Source organism: Podarcis tiliguerta, assembly GCF_965153285.1.
Source record: "Podarcis tiliguerta genome assembly, chromosome: 9".
NCBI classification, from domain to species: domain Eukaryota; kingdom Metazoa; phylum Chordata; class Lepidosauria; order Squamata; family Lacertidae; genus Podarcis; species Podarcis tiliguerta.
Genome location: NC_139542.1, coordinates 70,265,900 through 70,282,149, shown reverse-complemented (window position 1 = coordinate 70,282,149; position 16,250 = coordinate 70,265,900). Strand labels below are relative to the sequence as shown.

At 48.0% G+C, this 16,250-nt stretch overlaps 2 protein-coding genes across 2 annotated transcripts in view; one reads left to right on the top strand and one right to left on the bottom strand.

The window, feature by feature from the left end:
- CCDC33 (coiled-coil domain containing 33) overlaps window positions 1–7,435 on the bottom strand; it is a 178,209-nt gene extending 170,774 nt beyond the window's left edge. Inside the window, exons 1-3 of the mRNA XM_083398868.1 lie at window positions 6,601–7,435; window positions 4,941–5,389; window positions 3,802–4,014 (exon numbers count right to left, since the gene is read on the bottom strand). Of these exons, the coding sequence (XP_083254994.1) occupies window positions 3,802–4,014; window positions 4,941–5,389; window positions 6,601–6,910 (972 nt within the window). The 5' untranslated portion in view covers window positions 6,911–7,435. The remainder of the gene's footprint in view (window positions 1–3,801; window positions 4,015–4,940; window positions 5,390–6,600) is intronic.
- Window positions 7,436–9,242: 1,807 nt separating this feature from the next.
- The window catches only part of STRA6 (signaling receptor and transporter of retinol STRA6), a 60,750-nt gene continuing 53,742 nt past the window's right edge, over window positions 9,243–16,250 (top strand). The window contains exon 1 of the mRNA XM_083398892.1: window positions 9,243–9,678. The gene's annotated coding sequence lies outside the window, so the exon portion shown is untranslated. The remainder of the gene's footprint in view (window positions 9,679–16,250) is intronic.

Here is a 16,250-nt window from a genome sequence, read left to right as displayed (position 1 = left end):
CAAAGGGGGGGAGGGAGCCCCTCCCTCCAGCACACATCTTCCCTGTCCAATGCTACAGGATAAGAACACAGGGATCTTGGAAATACCGTATTTTGCGCCCCATAGGACGCACCTAGTTTTTTGGGGGGGAAATAAAGAAAAAATATTTTATTTCCCCCCCAGCGGGGCTGGAAGAACCAGGTCGGGGAACAGCGGGAAGGTGCGCTCTGCCTCCCCGCTGTCCCCCGAGCTTGTGGGGCTGGCAATGGGGAGAAGTGCGCTGAGCCCGGGACTGCAGGCAGCTCTGTGCAGCCATCGGGAGCAGGGTGGGACTTCGTGCCCCGCTCCCGATGGCCGTGCAGAGCTGCGCTGAGCCCAGGACTGCAGGCAGCTCTGCGCAACCCTCAGAGCCGGTCTCCCGAGGGTTGCACAGAGCTTCCTGAAGCTTGGAGAGTGAGAGGGGTCGGTGCGCATCGACCCCTCTCGCTCTCCAGGCTTCAGCGAAAGCCTGCATTCGCCCCATAGGACGCACATACATTTCCCCTTCATTTTTGGAGGGGAAAATGTGCGTCCTATAGGGCGAAAAATACAGTAAGTGCTTTTGAATAAAATATGGTTGGTGCTTCCTCTGAGACAAGTCCCTATTTGGTCAGGTTTTTATTTCTGCAATGCAAGAGTCACAGCTGATGGACCCTTGGCAGAGAGTCCCCAACCTCTGCTTAGAAACCTCCAAGGAAGGAGGGTCCACCATCTTCCAAGGGAGGATGTTCTGCTGTCAAACAGTTCATACGGTCAGAAAATTATTTCTGAATCTCCTTTCCTATAACTTGAAGCCATTGGTACAGGTTGTACCCTGTGGAGCAGAAGAAAGCAACAACAACAAGAAGAGTTTGGATTTGATATCCCGCCTTTCATTCCCCTTCAGGAGTCTCAAAGCGGCTAACATTCTCCTTTCCCTTCCTCCCCCACAACAAACACTCTGTGAGGTGAGTGGGGCTGGGAGACTTCAGAGAAGTGTGACTGGCCCAAGGTCACCCAACAGCTGCATGTGGAGGAGCGGGGAAGCGAACCCGGTTCCCCAGATTACGAGACTACCGCTCTTAACCACTACACCACACAAGCTTGATCCATCCTCCATGTGACAGCCCTTTAGACATTTGAAGATGGCTTTTGTATCACTCTCCTTTCTCCCAGGCTAAACATAATAACAATAATAACAATAACAATAATAATAATAATAATAATTTTTATTTATATCCTGCTCTCCCCAGCCAACGCCGGGCTCAGAGCGGCTAACAACAATAAAAGTAACGCAGTTTACATAAAATCACAATCAATTAATTGAAATGCATTCTAAAATCAATTCATTCTAAAATCAATTAAAAAATCAAGTTAATGGCAACCATTGGGCTGGAGTTCTATGAGGATCACCGAAGGACTGTCAGACTGTGCCTTGGCCAAAGGCCTGGTGGAACAGCTCCATCTTGCAGGCCCTGCGGAAAGATGTCAAGTCCCGCAGGGCCCTGGTCTCTTGTGACAGAGCGTTCCACCAGATTGGAGCCACGGCCAAAAAAGCCCTGGCTCTGGTTGAGGCCAGCCTAACCTCCTTGTGGCCCGGGATCTCCAAGATGTTTAACATCCCAAACTCCCTCAACCGTTCCTCGTAAGTCTTGGTTTCCAGACCCTTCATCCTCTTAGTCACTCTCTTCTAGAATTGCTTTGGGTGTTCCGAAAGAATCAGCAAGTGGGAAAGCCACAAGGGCTTCCAATAGGGCTGTGAGCTTGATCTGGCCAAAGTTTGGGTGGGATCTGGGCTTGGGTTGCGGTAGCCCTGGGACACCCCAGGGTAGGTCACCCAGAGCAATCTGGGGCTGTCAGGGGTCAGGAAGGTGCCAGGAATCTCCTTCTGCAGCTAGTCCCCTGCAGGGAATGTACTGGGGGAGCAAACCCAGCAGGATTGAATCATCTGCTCTCCCGCTGGTGAGCGAAGGATTCAATCTTGCACAGGCCTATGCAGAGCTTGTTTGAGGTCCAGGGCAGGGCAGGAGTATTGTTGGAATAAATTATAAACTAAAAAAAAGAAAGCTGGTCCCTGGTGGGCCCCCGGTCAGCTTAGCCCTCTGGGACCTGGGACAAGTGTTCCTGGCTGTCCCCCCCCCCCCCACCTTTCACGGGCATGATCCTGCGGGTTGCAGGGTGCTCCTTTGCAAGCAGCACCTAACAGGACTGAGGCTTCCTGCTGTCAGTCGGGGGGGCGGGTGGAGATGCAGTTTCTCCTTCCCTCCTCCCTAATGGATGGATAATTACTGCTGTCGTTTAGTCGTGCCCGACTCTTCGTGACCCCCTGGACCAGAGCACGCCAGGCACTCCTGTCTTCCACTGCCTTCCACAGTTTGGTCAAACTCATGCTGGTAGCTTCGAGAACACTGTCCAACCATCTTGTCCTCTGTCGTTCCCTTCTCCTTGTGCCCTCCATCTTTCCCAACATCAGGGTCTTTTCCAGGGAGTCTTCTCATGAGGTGGCCAAAGTGTTGGAGCCTCAGCTTCAGGATCTGTCCTTCCAGTGAGCCCTCAGGGCTGATCTCCTTCAGAATGGAGAGGTTTGATCTTCTTGCAGTCCATGGGACTCTCAAGAGTCTCCTCCAGCACCAGAATTCAAAAGCATCCATTCTTCGGTGATCAGCCTTCTTTATGGTCAAGCTCTCACTTCCATACATCACAAATGGGAAAACCATAACTTTAACTATATGGACCTTTGTCGGCAAGGTGATGTCTCTGCTTTTTAAGATGCTGTCTAGGTTTGTCTACCAAGAAGCAGGTGTCTTTTAATTTCGTGACTGCTAAAACTGCCAACTGATTTGGGGCCAGGTCTGGATCGGGGTGTTTGTGCAATGCAGACTCCTAGCTGCCAGGGTGCTTTCCTACATATGTACCCCCCCCCCCATAGGGGAGGGGGGTCTGCCTCCCCCCCCCCCCAGAGGGGAACTAACAATATTTTTTCAGAGAAGTCCCTGGAAGGATTGGAAGAGTGAACGCAAGTTTAATGTGCTTTGTTTAAAAATCTACACTAAAATAGTATTGCATTGAGTCACACAAGCATGGATATGTCAATATGTACAAAGGTGGGGGGGGGGACATTGAAAGATTACTTTTTAAAGGAAGTGTGGCACCACTACTAAGAAGGCCCTGCTCCTAGAAGGTCCCCTGGCTTTATTTGGCAGTGGTACCTGGAGCAAAGCCTCTGGTGTTGAATTGAGCCTCCTTAAGGTAGGTTTTAGGGACGTGGGTGGCGCTGTGGTTGAAAGCCTCAGCGCCTAGGGCTTGCCGATCGAAAGGTCACCAGTTTGAATCCCCGCGGTGGGGTGTGCTCCCGTAGCTCGGTCCCAGCACCTGCCAACCTAGCAGTTCGAAAGCACCCTCGGGTGCAAGTAGATAAATAGGGACCGCTTTATAGCGGGAAGGTAAGCGGCGTTCTGTGTGCTGCGCTGGCTCGCCAGATGCAGCTTGTCACGCTGGCCACGTGACCCTGAAATGTCTTCGGACAGTGCTGGCTCCCAGCCTTTAGAGTGAGATGAGCGCACAACCCTAGAGTCTGTCAAGACTGGCCCGTATGGGCAGGGGTACCTTTACCTTTACCTTTAAGGTAGGTTTTGCCCACCACATTGACCAGGAACAGAGACCTGAGCCCCACACCTGATGCTGCTGGGCTCCATTTCCCATCATCCCTGACTGTGGGCCATGATGGCTGGGGGCTGATGGTAGCTGGAGTTCAGTAGCATCTGGTCCTCCATTCCCGGCACAGACCAAAAGTCATGGACTTACCAGCACCCCTGAAAACATATTCTCAAAAAGCAGCTCAGGGCTGTATCCTGGCGAAGGGAGGCAGAGTCTGGCATCACTTGTCAATCGCCTTGCTGAGGCTGGTGAGGAGGAGGTGGAAGAGGATGGCAGAGATGATGATGGCTGTTCATCAGAAAACTCTTTAGTGGCTCTAGGAGATGCTTCCTTTTGAGGCTCAGGTAGGCTGGGCAGCAGCTGAAGGGAAGAGAAAGCACAGGAGTCATGCTTCCTTGATGGGTGGATAGATTACATTTCTACATCTTCAATTCTCCAAAGGGGCACAAACCCTGGGTGAGCACCTGGAACCCCGTGGAATTTTGCTACCACTCAGCAGAGACTAGGGGTGGCAGCCAACTTCGGTAACACGCACACCCATCACATCTGTGGGATGTGAAACACAAGAGCAGTCAAGTACAACATTCCTAGAGTGAACATTCAACATTCTGGGCTGGGACAGACTTCCTCTGCACGTGACTAGAGGTGGGTGTGGCCTCACCTGTGCAGGTAACGACAAAAGCACAGGGCAGGGCAGCCATCTCTCTCTTTTTTGACTACTTGCATTGAAGAAGCAACATCTGCTTAGCCAAAGATGCCCTCTTGGCTTCCAGCCAAGAGAGGACCAACGGACTGTCTTCTTATGAGATAGTTTCTAGATATATGTTACTTTTCTAAGCTAAGTCTGCCTTCTGGGATCCTAATGTGAACAGAATGATATGTGAGTAAACTCTTTTTATACTTTTACAGAAGACTGTGTCGTGTCTTATCTTTTATGAGGGATTAAGGGGGAAATACCAGAACTTTAGTGAGCCTGAGCAAACGCATCCGCTGCAAGTTTGAAAAGGGGAATGTTATTCATGGTTTATTCATGGGGATTTGAACCGCCAACCTTCTGATCAGCAAGTCCTAGCCTCTGTACAAATTTATTAGCCCTGCAGGAGCCAGAAAGACTCTTCTATTGGTTTCAAGATAAACAATTGCAATATACAAATAACACACTAGAAAGCGTGATGGCAAGCTGCGGGTCATTATTTTCTTTTCCCGTGGATTGCTCCCTCCGTCATTTCTAATGCAACAAATTGCAGCACAGAAGCAGACCTGGCCCTTGCTCTGACATTTCTTACCCTGGGTGTGCAGGACTCCTCAGTGGGCCAAGGGTGTGGCTCAGGTGCAAAGTGAATCTGCTGTGGGACGGGCAGAGACTGGGAAGGTGTTGGGGAGCTGGTTCCGGCCGGCAGGCTCCTCTCCTTCAGCCTGGGGGGTGGCAGAGGACTGGGGGGTGCCTGCTTCTTGGCAATGGGCCGGTGCTCATGGAACGACACCGCGTAGGCCAGCCTCCCACAATGCATGGCCAGGTCATCGCTGCCCACCCGCAGCAACACCATGATGTCACCGTAGCGGTACAGGTCCTCGTCTCTGCTGGCAAAGAGATTCATCCGGGGCTGGTTGGTGCGGGGGTAGATGGCGAAGAAAGCTTCCCCGGCCCGGACACTGGTCCTCAGAGAGGAACCGCGAAGGCGCAGGGCTTCTATTCGCAGCCGGGCGTCGTGGTTTTTGTCATTTTTGCAGAAGCCTGGGCAGGTGGAGAGGGGAGAGCCCAGCGCAAACAGCGGTTAAATCATGGTAGCATCCAAGCCATCCGTAGCAAATCCAACCCCTTACCTCCAATAAATAGTGAGGCAGACTCACCCCACTCACTGCCCCTATCAAATATAATTAATAATAATAATAATAATAATAATAATAATAATAATAATAATAATAATTTATTATTTATACCCCACCCATCTGGCTGGGTTTCCCCAGCCACTCTGGGCAGCTTCCAACAGAACACTATAATACAACAACCTATTAAACATTAAAAGCTTCCCTAAACAGGGCTGCTTTCAGATGTTCTAAAAGTTTGGTAGTCATTTTTCTCTTTGACATCTGGTGGGAGGGCGTTCGACAGGGCAGGTGCCACTACCGAGAAGTCCCTCTGCCGGGTTCCCTGTAACTTGGCTTCTCGCAGTGAGGGAACCGCCAGAAGGCCCTCAGAGCTGGACCTCAGTGTCCGGGCAGAACTATGGAGGTGGAGACGGACAGGGCTTTTTTCCTGGGGGGACGCAGGGGGATGCATATCCCTAAACATTTTGTGAATCTAAGCTTGGCCTCATTGAGGGGCGGTACTTCAATATGAGTAAGAAAATGAGAGTACCCCTGAACATTTTTGGGGGGGGGGAAGCACTGCCTACGGATATCAGACAGGCGCCTCCTAAAAACATTTTTTATCCAGGCAAGGCTGCTCAGATGTTTAGAAAGTTGACACGAGTCTTAAGACTCAGCAATACAGCTGCAAATAAAACGTTTGAAGTGTGTTGTAAAGTGCATTGTGTAAATAAGACACTAGATGGCAACGGTAAGCTATGGCAAATTCAATATATATTTTTTCAAAACTTTTTTTTTTAAAAAAGCAATTTCGCAACATTTTTACGTGTCTAGATTCCACCTGAATCTGTTTCTAGTCTATTTTAACTTTTCAATCATCTTAAACTAATGTTACATTTTCTTAGTGATGATTTCATTGCTTTATCTTTTTCGTAAACTGCTTTGTATAAATTTTATGGAATAAGTAAATAATGTTTTAAAAGGAACACCAAAGGTCGTCTAGTCCACCCCCTGCCCATGCAGGAATCTCACTACTGTGGCAGTGGGTTAGGGTGAGATCTGATCCTCCTGATCTCTCCTAGGTGGCGAAGGACTCATCCGTGTTCTTCCTGGTTCCCATCCACCCTGACTTCTTACCTCTGGGCAAGGTAAAAAGGAACTGCCTCTTCTCAAACGCATAGACTTCGTTCAGGTTGCTTTGCTCGACAATGTCGGTCGTGGCCGTGTTGGTGTAAAGGGGGTCCCCCTCGTTCACCCGCAGTTGCACCCCAGCGCCAGATCCCTCCAGCAGTGGATTCTCCACCGTGAGCCTCAGAGCATACCTCCCGACCTCATTGAACTGCACGCTCACCAGCTCAAAGTCCAAGTCTAGAACCTTCTCCTCCGCCTTCAGCCGCGACTTCTGCAAAGTCACAGGGACGCGGGGCTCCGCTGCCTTGCCAGCCATGGCTCGCCAAAGCCGCAGGACGGAAAATGTCAGCGTGGCGGTGAGGGATCCAGAGACTGCTAGCGGTCGCTTGGATGTGGCCCACTAGTAACACTGCCTCTGTGCTCCCCCATGGATCAGTCCTTCCTTTGACCATGTGGACGGCACCATCATTGAGGAGCTGCGGTTGTCTCATGTGGGGCAGATACCATCAGCAAGGGCTGCCACAGATTGGCAAAAGGGGATTTCTCCAAAGCAGATTTCCTCTATTGCCCTAAAAAGGCCCAACATTTCCTCCAAAATGCCTGGTTTCCTTCTCCATGTGCTTCATGCTCCACGCTGCATCCACAGCCCATTCACTGAAAACTTGTGCATTCAGGGAAAAGAAAAACCAAAATGCCACACCTGTCTGGGGAGCAGTTTAAGAAAGCTGTTGCTCCTTCAGCAGCCGTGAAAAGCTCTCTGCAATTGGAGCCACTGAAGAGGAGACACCTGTCCAACAAATTTCACAGGTGGGAGACGGCAGAGAGAAGTTTGTTTGGATGGAGCCTTGGCAACTCAGTGCAGAAGTGTTGCTTGCCTTCAGCTAAACAATGGTTGTCGTGCGTAGCAAGCAAGGGTGAGGTCAGTGAGATATCAAAGATTTAAAAAATCAGTGTACACACAGAGCAGCTACTAAATCTACTACGGCTCATAACTTTATTTCATTATGTAGAAAGACAGAGAACCCACTCAGTGTTAAAGCTTAACACTATTGTAGCTGTTTTTAATTTGCAGGGGTATTTTGCTGCTGTCGTTTTTTATTGAGGGAGGGGATATGTGTCTGGGAGGAGAAGAGCTGAGGAGAGGATGGGGGTCCCAATTGCAGCTGTTCAGGGTAGGGGGAGTTAAGGTGCGGGAGGTGGGCAGGCCAGATAAGGGGCACATAGCTCTGGGTCGTGTGCCAGCACCTCCTCCAACCTGGAGAGTCCTGTTTGTCTATATCCTTCTGAAATTGTGGCACCCAATTAGTAAGGCTCAAGGTTGTGGACAAGGTGCTCAGATCAGTCAGGGCGACCACTTGTATTCTGGACCCTTGTCCCTCTTGGCTGATAAAAACTAGCAGGGAAGGGACAGCCAGCTGGGCCAGGGAGGTGGTTAAAGCTTGCCTGTGAGAGAGGGTGGTCCCTGTCTGCTTGAAGGAGGCACTGGTAAGAAACCACCCCTGGATTTGGAAACATCTAAGCAATTACGCAATAGGGACACGGTGGCGCTGTGGGTAAAAGCCTCAGTGCCTAGGGCTTGCCGATCGAAAGGTCGGCGGTTCGAATCCCCGCGGCGGGGTGCGCTCCCGCTGTTCGGTCCCAGCGCCTGCCAACCTAGCAGTTCGAAAGCACTCTCGGGTGCAAGTAGATAAATAGGGACCGCTTACCAGCGGGAAGGTAAACGGCGTTTCCGTGTGTGGCTCTGGCTCGCCAAAGCAGCGATGTCACGCTGGCCACGTGACCCGGAAGTGTCTCCGGACAGCGCTGGCCCCCGGCCTCTTTGAGTGAGATGGGCGCACAACCCTAGAGTATGTCAAGACTGGCCCGTATGGGCAGGGGTACCTTTAAGCAATTACCAGCCAATTGCCCATCTTCCCTTCTTGGCGAGGGTCCTTAAATGGGAGGTCATGGACCAAATCCATGTCCCTTTGAAGTTACTATGTTAAAGGTGCTACTAAAGGTAAAGGTAAAGGACCCCTGACAGTTAAGTCCAGTCGCGGACGATTCTGGGGTTGCAGCGCTCACCTCGCTTTACTGGCCGAGGGAGCCAACGTTGGTCCACAGACAGTTTTTCCAGGTCATGTGGCCAGCATGACTAAGCCGCTTCTGGTGAACCAGAGCAGCACACGGAAACACCGTTTACCTTCCCGCCGGAGCGGTACCTATTTATCTACTTGCACTTTGACATGTTTTCGAACTGCTAGGTTGGCAGGAGCAGGGACCGAGCAACGGGAGCTCACCCCGTCATGGGGATTCGAACCGCCGACCTTCTGATCGGCAAGTCCTAGGCTCTGTGATTTAACCCACAGCGCCGCCCGCCTCCCTCGTATATATGCTAATAGTGGTCTAAATCACTGTCTTTTCTCAGCCTAACCCACCTCACAGGGTTGTTGTGCAGATTAAATGAGGAGAAGGTGGACCATGTACGCTTCCTTGAGCTCTTTGAAGGAAGAGGTGGAATATAAACGCAGTAAACAAATAAATGAATGAATAACTCCCTCCACATTCACAACACTTATAGGCCAGAGGGATTAAGAATAAAACAGAGGGATGGACAAAATCCTTGTGGGCGGAAGAGCTTCTCTGCTGCCTTCCTAGAGGAGGAGAATCACAGGGCTGCTTGTTTTCAATTTTCTCATCCCTGGGCTGGCCCCAAGCCAAGCCCTTTTAGCCGTGAAGGGGATAAAGTTCTTTGCCTGGAGGAGATCCTTCACTCTCTGCCCGCGAGCTGAACTTTGCCTCCCAAGTGTGCTTCCCTGGGGCTGCCTCACTCCCGGGATCCCCTGGTCAGATGAGGGGAGTCTTGGGCTCAGCTGGGCTTTGCAGAGTTCCCAAGCCTCTCAAGGCTGAACCCCAGGCAATGAGCTCTTAAGGAAAACAGGTTCCAAGGGGGCACCTCTGAGGAGGTAGGGGGGAAATCAGCAGATTTTGCATGTCTTTGAACAATCTGGACTCCTCTCATCAAGTTGTTTTGTCTACCTACTGGGGAGAAGTTAGCCTTCTCTCTCTGCTAGCCTGCCTTTGGAGATCTTGATTGCAAACAAGGTAATATTCTCTTTTACCTGCTCTGCCTTCAAACCATCTTATTTCCTTTACCAATGAACTTTGGGCTGGCCATGTGTTAAATGATTAGCTTTTTTAAAAATCCGCAAAAAAAGAGTTCTATGTAACCACCGTACTGAACAGTAACGTTTAAAATCCCCAATTATTCAACCTGTGGGGATTGTTGTATAAAGAAAGCTGGCCGTTTTCTTTCTTATGAAATCAGCATTCCTGGTGATCCAAAGTACAAAAGTTTTGTTTTCAAATCCTCTTTTGAATTTGTCTTAATTAGAACCAGGAAGTATTACATGAATTCTTTCCTGTTAAGAAGTCTCTCTCTCTCTCTCTCTCTCTCTCTCTCTCTCTCTCTCTCTGTTTGTGTGTGTGTGTGTGTGTGTGTGTGTGAGAGAGAGAGAGAGAGAGAGAGAGAGAATAAAACAAGAATTGTAACTTTTTCTGTTCAGTATAATTTAATTTCTGGAGTTCCTGAGTTTTTCTCTTACGCATTTGCTGGGATTTACATGTAGTTGCTGGAATTTAAATCTTCAAACATATAAAAAATTGGATGCTTTGTTTTGAGCTCTGCCAATTTCCACTTAACCCCAAGCTGTCATTATCAATATGACTACTCTCCAGAGTAAAGTTTCAAAGGCATTTAGGAATATTTATGGGAAAGGTGGGGGGAGCTTTCGCTTGAACAAAGACATGTTCATTGGCAGGACTTCAAAACAGGTGAGGCATCTGATTTTAACATGGGCTTGTTTTCTTGTTTTAAAAAAGAATTGTTTACGATGCTTGTATTTCGGATTTGCTAACCAATACAAAGTGGATATAAATTATATTGTAATGTATTTTTAAAAATAAAACGAGCTCTTCAGTCACCGTGATTTCTTCCATTCCCCATTCATCCCAATGGAAGCTTTCACCCTCACCCCAATGCAAAAGGGGTCTGATCTGAACCTGAACCTTGGCATGAGAGGTTGGGGTCTTTAACTCTTTGTCGCTCCTGTTGTGGTCCTGATCCATATTGGGCCCCTGCACTTGCTATTTGCAGCAGCTTCCATTGGAGCGGATGGGGAAAGGAGGACTTTATTGTTATCTCTTAGATTTCTTCCCTTTCACCTGAAGGTCCCGGGGCTGTTTACAACCACAGAAAATCAACTGAAATAATTTACAGTCAAACCATAGTGTGAGTCTCAAGTATCAAAGGCAGGGAACATCACTGTTAGGTGATATAAGAGCAAAAGGTTAAATGCTCCACATTTGCAATTTACTTCCAAAAAACCTGTTCATGCATTTAGCAATTGTGTGGATGGCGTCTCATCTAATTTCATTCTAAATCTGTGTTTTTATTGCTCTCGAGTTACTCTGCATTTACTCTGGGCTCTCTGGAGCCAGAGCTTTCGTATTATTATTGTGTGTTCAGGGTTGAAGCAGGGACAGCCTTTGCCAGTGGCCGTGGTTTTGTTAAGCATCTTCGTTGTCCAGCAAGGGCTGAACTCTCTTCCTACTCTGGACAGGACTCCCACCAAGCAGAGATTAAACCCGAATCACTGTGGGAAGGCTGTGATTCTTGTTTGGCTGACCTCTCCTCTTGGTGGGGGGGGGGCCCTGAAGATTAGTGAACCAGCCTTCATCACCCACTCTGTCCATTCCTTTGATGTACCCTAAGCATATTCCAGCGCTTCCCTCTGCACCCAGAGGTTAAACACTCTAAGCCTTGATGCAAAGCCTCCAACATTTCTCTGATGAAAATAAGGGCATCCTATTCCATAATAACACTAATAATAATACTAATAATAATATTTTTATTTATTTTTATTTACACCCCACCCATCTGGGGCTGGTTGCCCCAGGCACTCTGGGCAGCTTCCAACATACACACGCACACAGACACACACACAAGAAAAACCATTTAGAAGACTTCTCTATACACTGCTGCCTTCAGATAAAGGTAAAGGTAAAGGTACCCCTGCCCGTATGGGCCAGTCTTGACAGACTCTAGGGTTGTGCGCCCATCTCACTCAAAGAGGCCGGGGGCCAGCGCTGTCCGAAGACACTTCCGGGTCACGTGGCCAGCGTGACATCGCTGCTCTGGCGAGCCAGAGCCGCACACGGAAACGCCGTTTACCTTCCCGCTAGTAAGCGGTCCCTCTATATCTACTTGCACCCGAGAGTGCTTTCGAACTGCTAGGTTGGCAGGCGCTGGGACCGAACAACGGGAGCGCACCCCGCCGCGGGGATTCGAACCGCCGACCTTTCGATCGGCAAGCCCTAGGCGCTGAGGCTTTTACCCACAGCACCACCCGCATCCCTTCAGATAGGGTTGCCATATTTCAAGGAGTGAAAATCCAGACAGAAAAGTTGTTGAGATTCTTTTGGGAAAGCTGTTGAGCTATTTTTAAGGGAAATCGCCAGAAACAACACTGCTGACATGGGTTGGCATACATGCGGATTTTCCTAGATGTCAGCGATATACACTCACACACTGTTTCTGACAGCCGATTGCCAGATACGTCCTGGAAATTCTGGGCATATGGCAACACTGCTTCAGATGTCCTCTTAAGGTTGTATAGTTACCTATCTCCTTGGCTTGAGGGGCGCATAACCAAGGTCAGCTCACAGCCACTGATGAATTTTTGCTAAATAAACAGTGAGGGCTGCACTAATCTCCACGACGACAACAATGAGATGATGCAGAGATGGTTGATTTGAGTGGGCAGGTTGTGGCAAGACTTTTCTTCTGCAATGTGGATGGCAAGCCGCAGTCCAACAGGTAAAGCTTTTCCCAATATGATGACGCAGTTCTCTCTTTTTTTTCAAAAAATTTTTTATTCATTTTATAACACAACTAAACAACACAAACAGAAAAACAAACAATACAAACAAATTCTTGTCTTATCCTTATTTTTTCTAAACATTGTTAGATGAGCTTCCCCAAGTCCCCCCCATCTGATTTTCATTTTACCTCATCTTTAGCAGTTTACATACCGTATATCATAATTTTTAACCATTTTTTTAATCAGGCTTACTTTTACCATAAAAATCTTCACATTTTATCACTTACAAATAATACTGTTTTAAAATGCACTGTCTTCTACTTCTGACCCTACAGCCTATATCCACTTCCAAGGCTATTTTTAAATTTAAATATTAAAATATTTTTTCAGATATTCTTTAAACTTCTTCCAATCTTCTTCTACTGTCTCTTCTCTCTGGTCTCGGATTCTCCCAGTCAGTTTGGCAAGTTCCATATAGTCTATCATCTTCATCTGCCATAATACGACGATGCAGTTCTGAAGGGGTTAGGAGGAATTGGGCCTTTTTGCTTGGCCTGCTATCCCTGTTCTCAGAGTGGTTGTGGGAAACCAGCCAGCAGGACCCAAACGCAAGAACCACCCCCCACCGGTGGAATTCAGATGCATTGCTGCCTCCCACTGCAAAGATAGAGCATAGCCATTGTGGCTAGGAGTCATCTATAGGCCTCTTCTCCATTCATTTGTCCAATTGTCTTTTAAAGCCATCTAGGTTGGTCCCCATCACTGCCTAGTTCCATAGCTTAACTATGCATTGCTTGAATAAGTGGTCTTTTGCTTCTACTACTTCTGGCCTGGGGCCCCCAAAATGTTGTTTGGCCTTTGGGCCTCTGCTCTGTCAGAATTTCAGGCTTCCTTCTTTCCCAGCAGAAATATATTTGGAGTCGAGAATGGATTTCATGCTCTTTATACAGCTCATAGTGGTGAGGAGGAATGGAAGTTCCCCCACAATATCTGCTTTATATACATTATTTACACAATGGGCTGCACGTGATTGGCTAATTTCAGGATTCTCCTGTAGGCCAATCAGGTTGTGGATTCACTTCCACCTGGAGCTGGATTAGGTGGCTCCTGCGGACCAATCATACTGCTTCATTGTTCTATGACCAATCAGGCTGCTGCATTCTGAATCCGATTGTTCTAGGACCAATCAGACTGCTGCATTTTGGATCTTATTGTTCTAGGACCAATCAGACTGCTGCATTTTGGATCTTATTGTTCTAGGACCAATCAGACTGCTGCATTTTGGATCCTATTCAACTCAGTACATAACACCAGCCCTACCTGGAGAAGCCAGAGATTGAGCCTCCATCCATCTGCGCGTAAAGCATGAGCTCTGCCCCCAACAGGGCCGGCCCAACCATGTGGCAAGGTGAGGCAACTGCCTCAGGCATCATAATTCACCAAGGCAGCAGATCCCCATGTCAATTCTTCTTCCCACCCTTGTTCCTGATGTAGATCTTCCCTCACCCCTTCTTCTTCTGGGGAAGCTAGTGCCATGCTTCTCCTCCCCAGCCCCTGGAAGCAGGCAGATAAGGGACAAGGCCTTTTTGACACGAGGAAATAGCAGCAGATAATGGCCAAGGTTCCAATACCACAAGAACACAGAGATAGTGCCCTATCACAATCCCACTGCAGGCCACAACATGTTCTTAACAGGAAGCTTCCCAGACTCAGACAGGCTACAAAACTGCTGTTTGCAATATGATTCATTATTGAATCATTTTGATGGTGACACCCTCCTTTTACTGAGGTTGGGGCAGCGTGATGACCTCCAGATGTAATTGGACTGCAGCTGCAACATCATCCCTGACCATTGGCTGTCCTTGCCAGGCTGATGGGAGTTGGAGCTGAACATCTGGAGAGCATCACAGCAACTGCTCTTGATCTAGGTCAGGCGAGCAAGGTGTTAGGCTGGGAAGGTTTTGCAGCCCTGTTCAGTCATCCAATGGCTTTGGGAGCCATTGATACCACTAGGCTTGTTCCTTTCACCTGTTCAGCAGGAGAAGATGCCAGGAAGACTCCACTGGAGGTGATGCTTTCATCTTCAAGCAATTCTTGATCAACCTTCATGAACCTAGCAGGGCATAATGCTTGTTTGTTTGTGTCTCAAATAAGCCACTGTTCTTTGCCCCCCACCCCATTTGTTAGACTCTTGAAAACATCTCGGTCACAGGGGGAAAAGCTGTTTAAATCAAGAGTTTGGTTTACTTGTGGCCCTCCAACCATTTGTCAGGAATGAGTTGGAATCGCTCAGCATCTGGAGGGCTGCAGGTTAGCTGCCTTTAGTTTAAGCATAGATTCGGAGCATCCTTTTATGTTAGATGAAGCTGTGACAGTTTGGAATATATTGGATTTTTGCAGCCTAGTTAAATGGTGGATGGGGCCTGTGACTCATCTCTTCACTGTCTACCTGAACTTGCCTCATATGAGATTTGAGAAGGGCCATAGTTTGGTGGTAGAGAACAGAAGGTCCCAGGCAGGAGAGACTGTGGTCTAAAACTGCCTTTGGTAGGAAATATGGAGCCAGATGGACAAATGGTTTGACTCCTTTCAGGCAACTTCCCACATGGCTGTATTTTTTGGGCACTCCAGTCAGCCCAGACAATGTAGGGCCATCTATTTCCCACTTCAGGTCTACTTTTCATGCTACTGTGTTGACTTGTGGTGCTACACAACACCACAGCAGTTCAAAATGCTCAAACTGATGTGCAGCCAGTTGCAGATGAAAGCTAGAGCTTCCTGGATTCTCAAACAGCTGGTGGGTACTCAGAACAAACATTTGGTTACAGTCAGTACTTATGGAGGGACGTGGGTGGCACTGTGGGTTAAACCACAGAGCCTAGAACTTGCCGATCAGAAGGTTGGCGGTTCAAATCCCCACAACGGGGTGAGCTTCCATTGCTTGGTCCCTGCTCCTGCCAACCTAGCAGTTCGAAAGCACGTCAAAGTACAAGTAGATAAATAGGTACCGCTCCAGTGGGAAGGTAAACAGCATTTCCATGCTCTGCTCTGGTTCACCAGAAGCGGCTTAGTCATGCTGGCCACATGACCCAGAAGCTGCACGCCGGCTCCCTCGGCCAATAAAGCAAGATGAACGCCGCAACCCCAGAGTTGGTCACGACTGGACCTAATGGTCAGGGGTCCCTTTACCTTTTTACTTATGTTTTTTTTTTTTTTAAATATTTTTTATTGCTTTGTTTTCCGGAGTCAAGATACATCGTCAATAATCCAACAAAGACTGTTTTACAATAAAAAAGAAGAAAAGAAAACAGAAAAGAAATAAGAGAAAATTTCATTTTCCAGATCTTTTTTCATTATCCTCTGGACTTCCCCATATCCTCCATCCCTGTATTTTTTACAATAAAAATTAAATAGCAAATTGTTACCTTGTTTCATATGTTCTTATAGTTTCATCTAATTATTCACTTTAAAAATTTAGACTTTTCTCAATCATAACCCGGTCACAGTCATATCCAAATTTCAATATTGAGGCATATTTTTCTCAAAACTTAGCAAATTCTCAACATTCAAATAACTTATAATGTTTTTGTAGATAGTCCTTAAACTTTCTCCAATCCTCTTCTATCGCGTCTTCTCCCAGGTCTCGAATTCTGCCAGTCATCTCTGCTAGTTCCATATAGTCCATCAGTTGTGTATGCCACTCTTCCAGTGTGGGTAACTCCTGTGCCTTCCAATATTTGGCTAAAAGGATTCTTGCTGCTGTGGTTGCATATAGAAAAAAAGTTCTATCTTTCT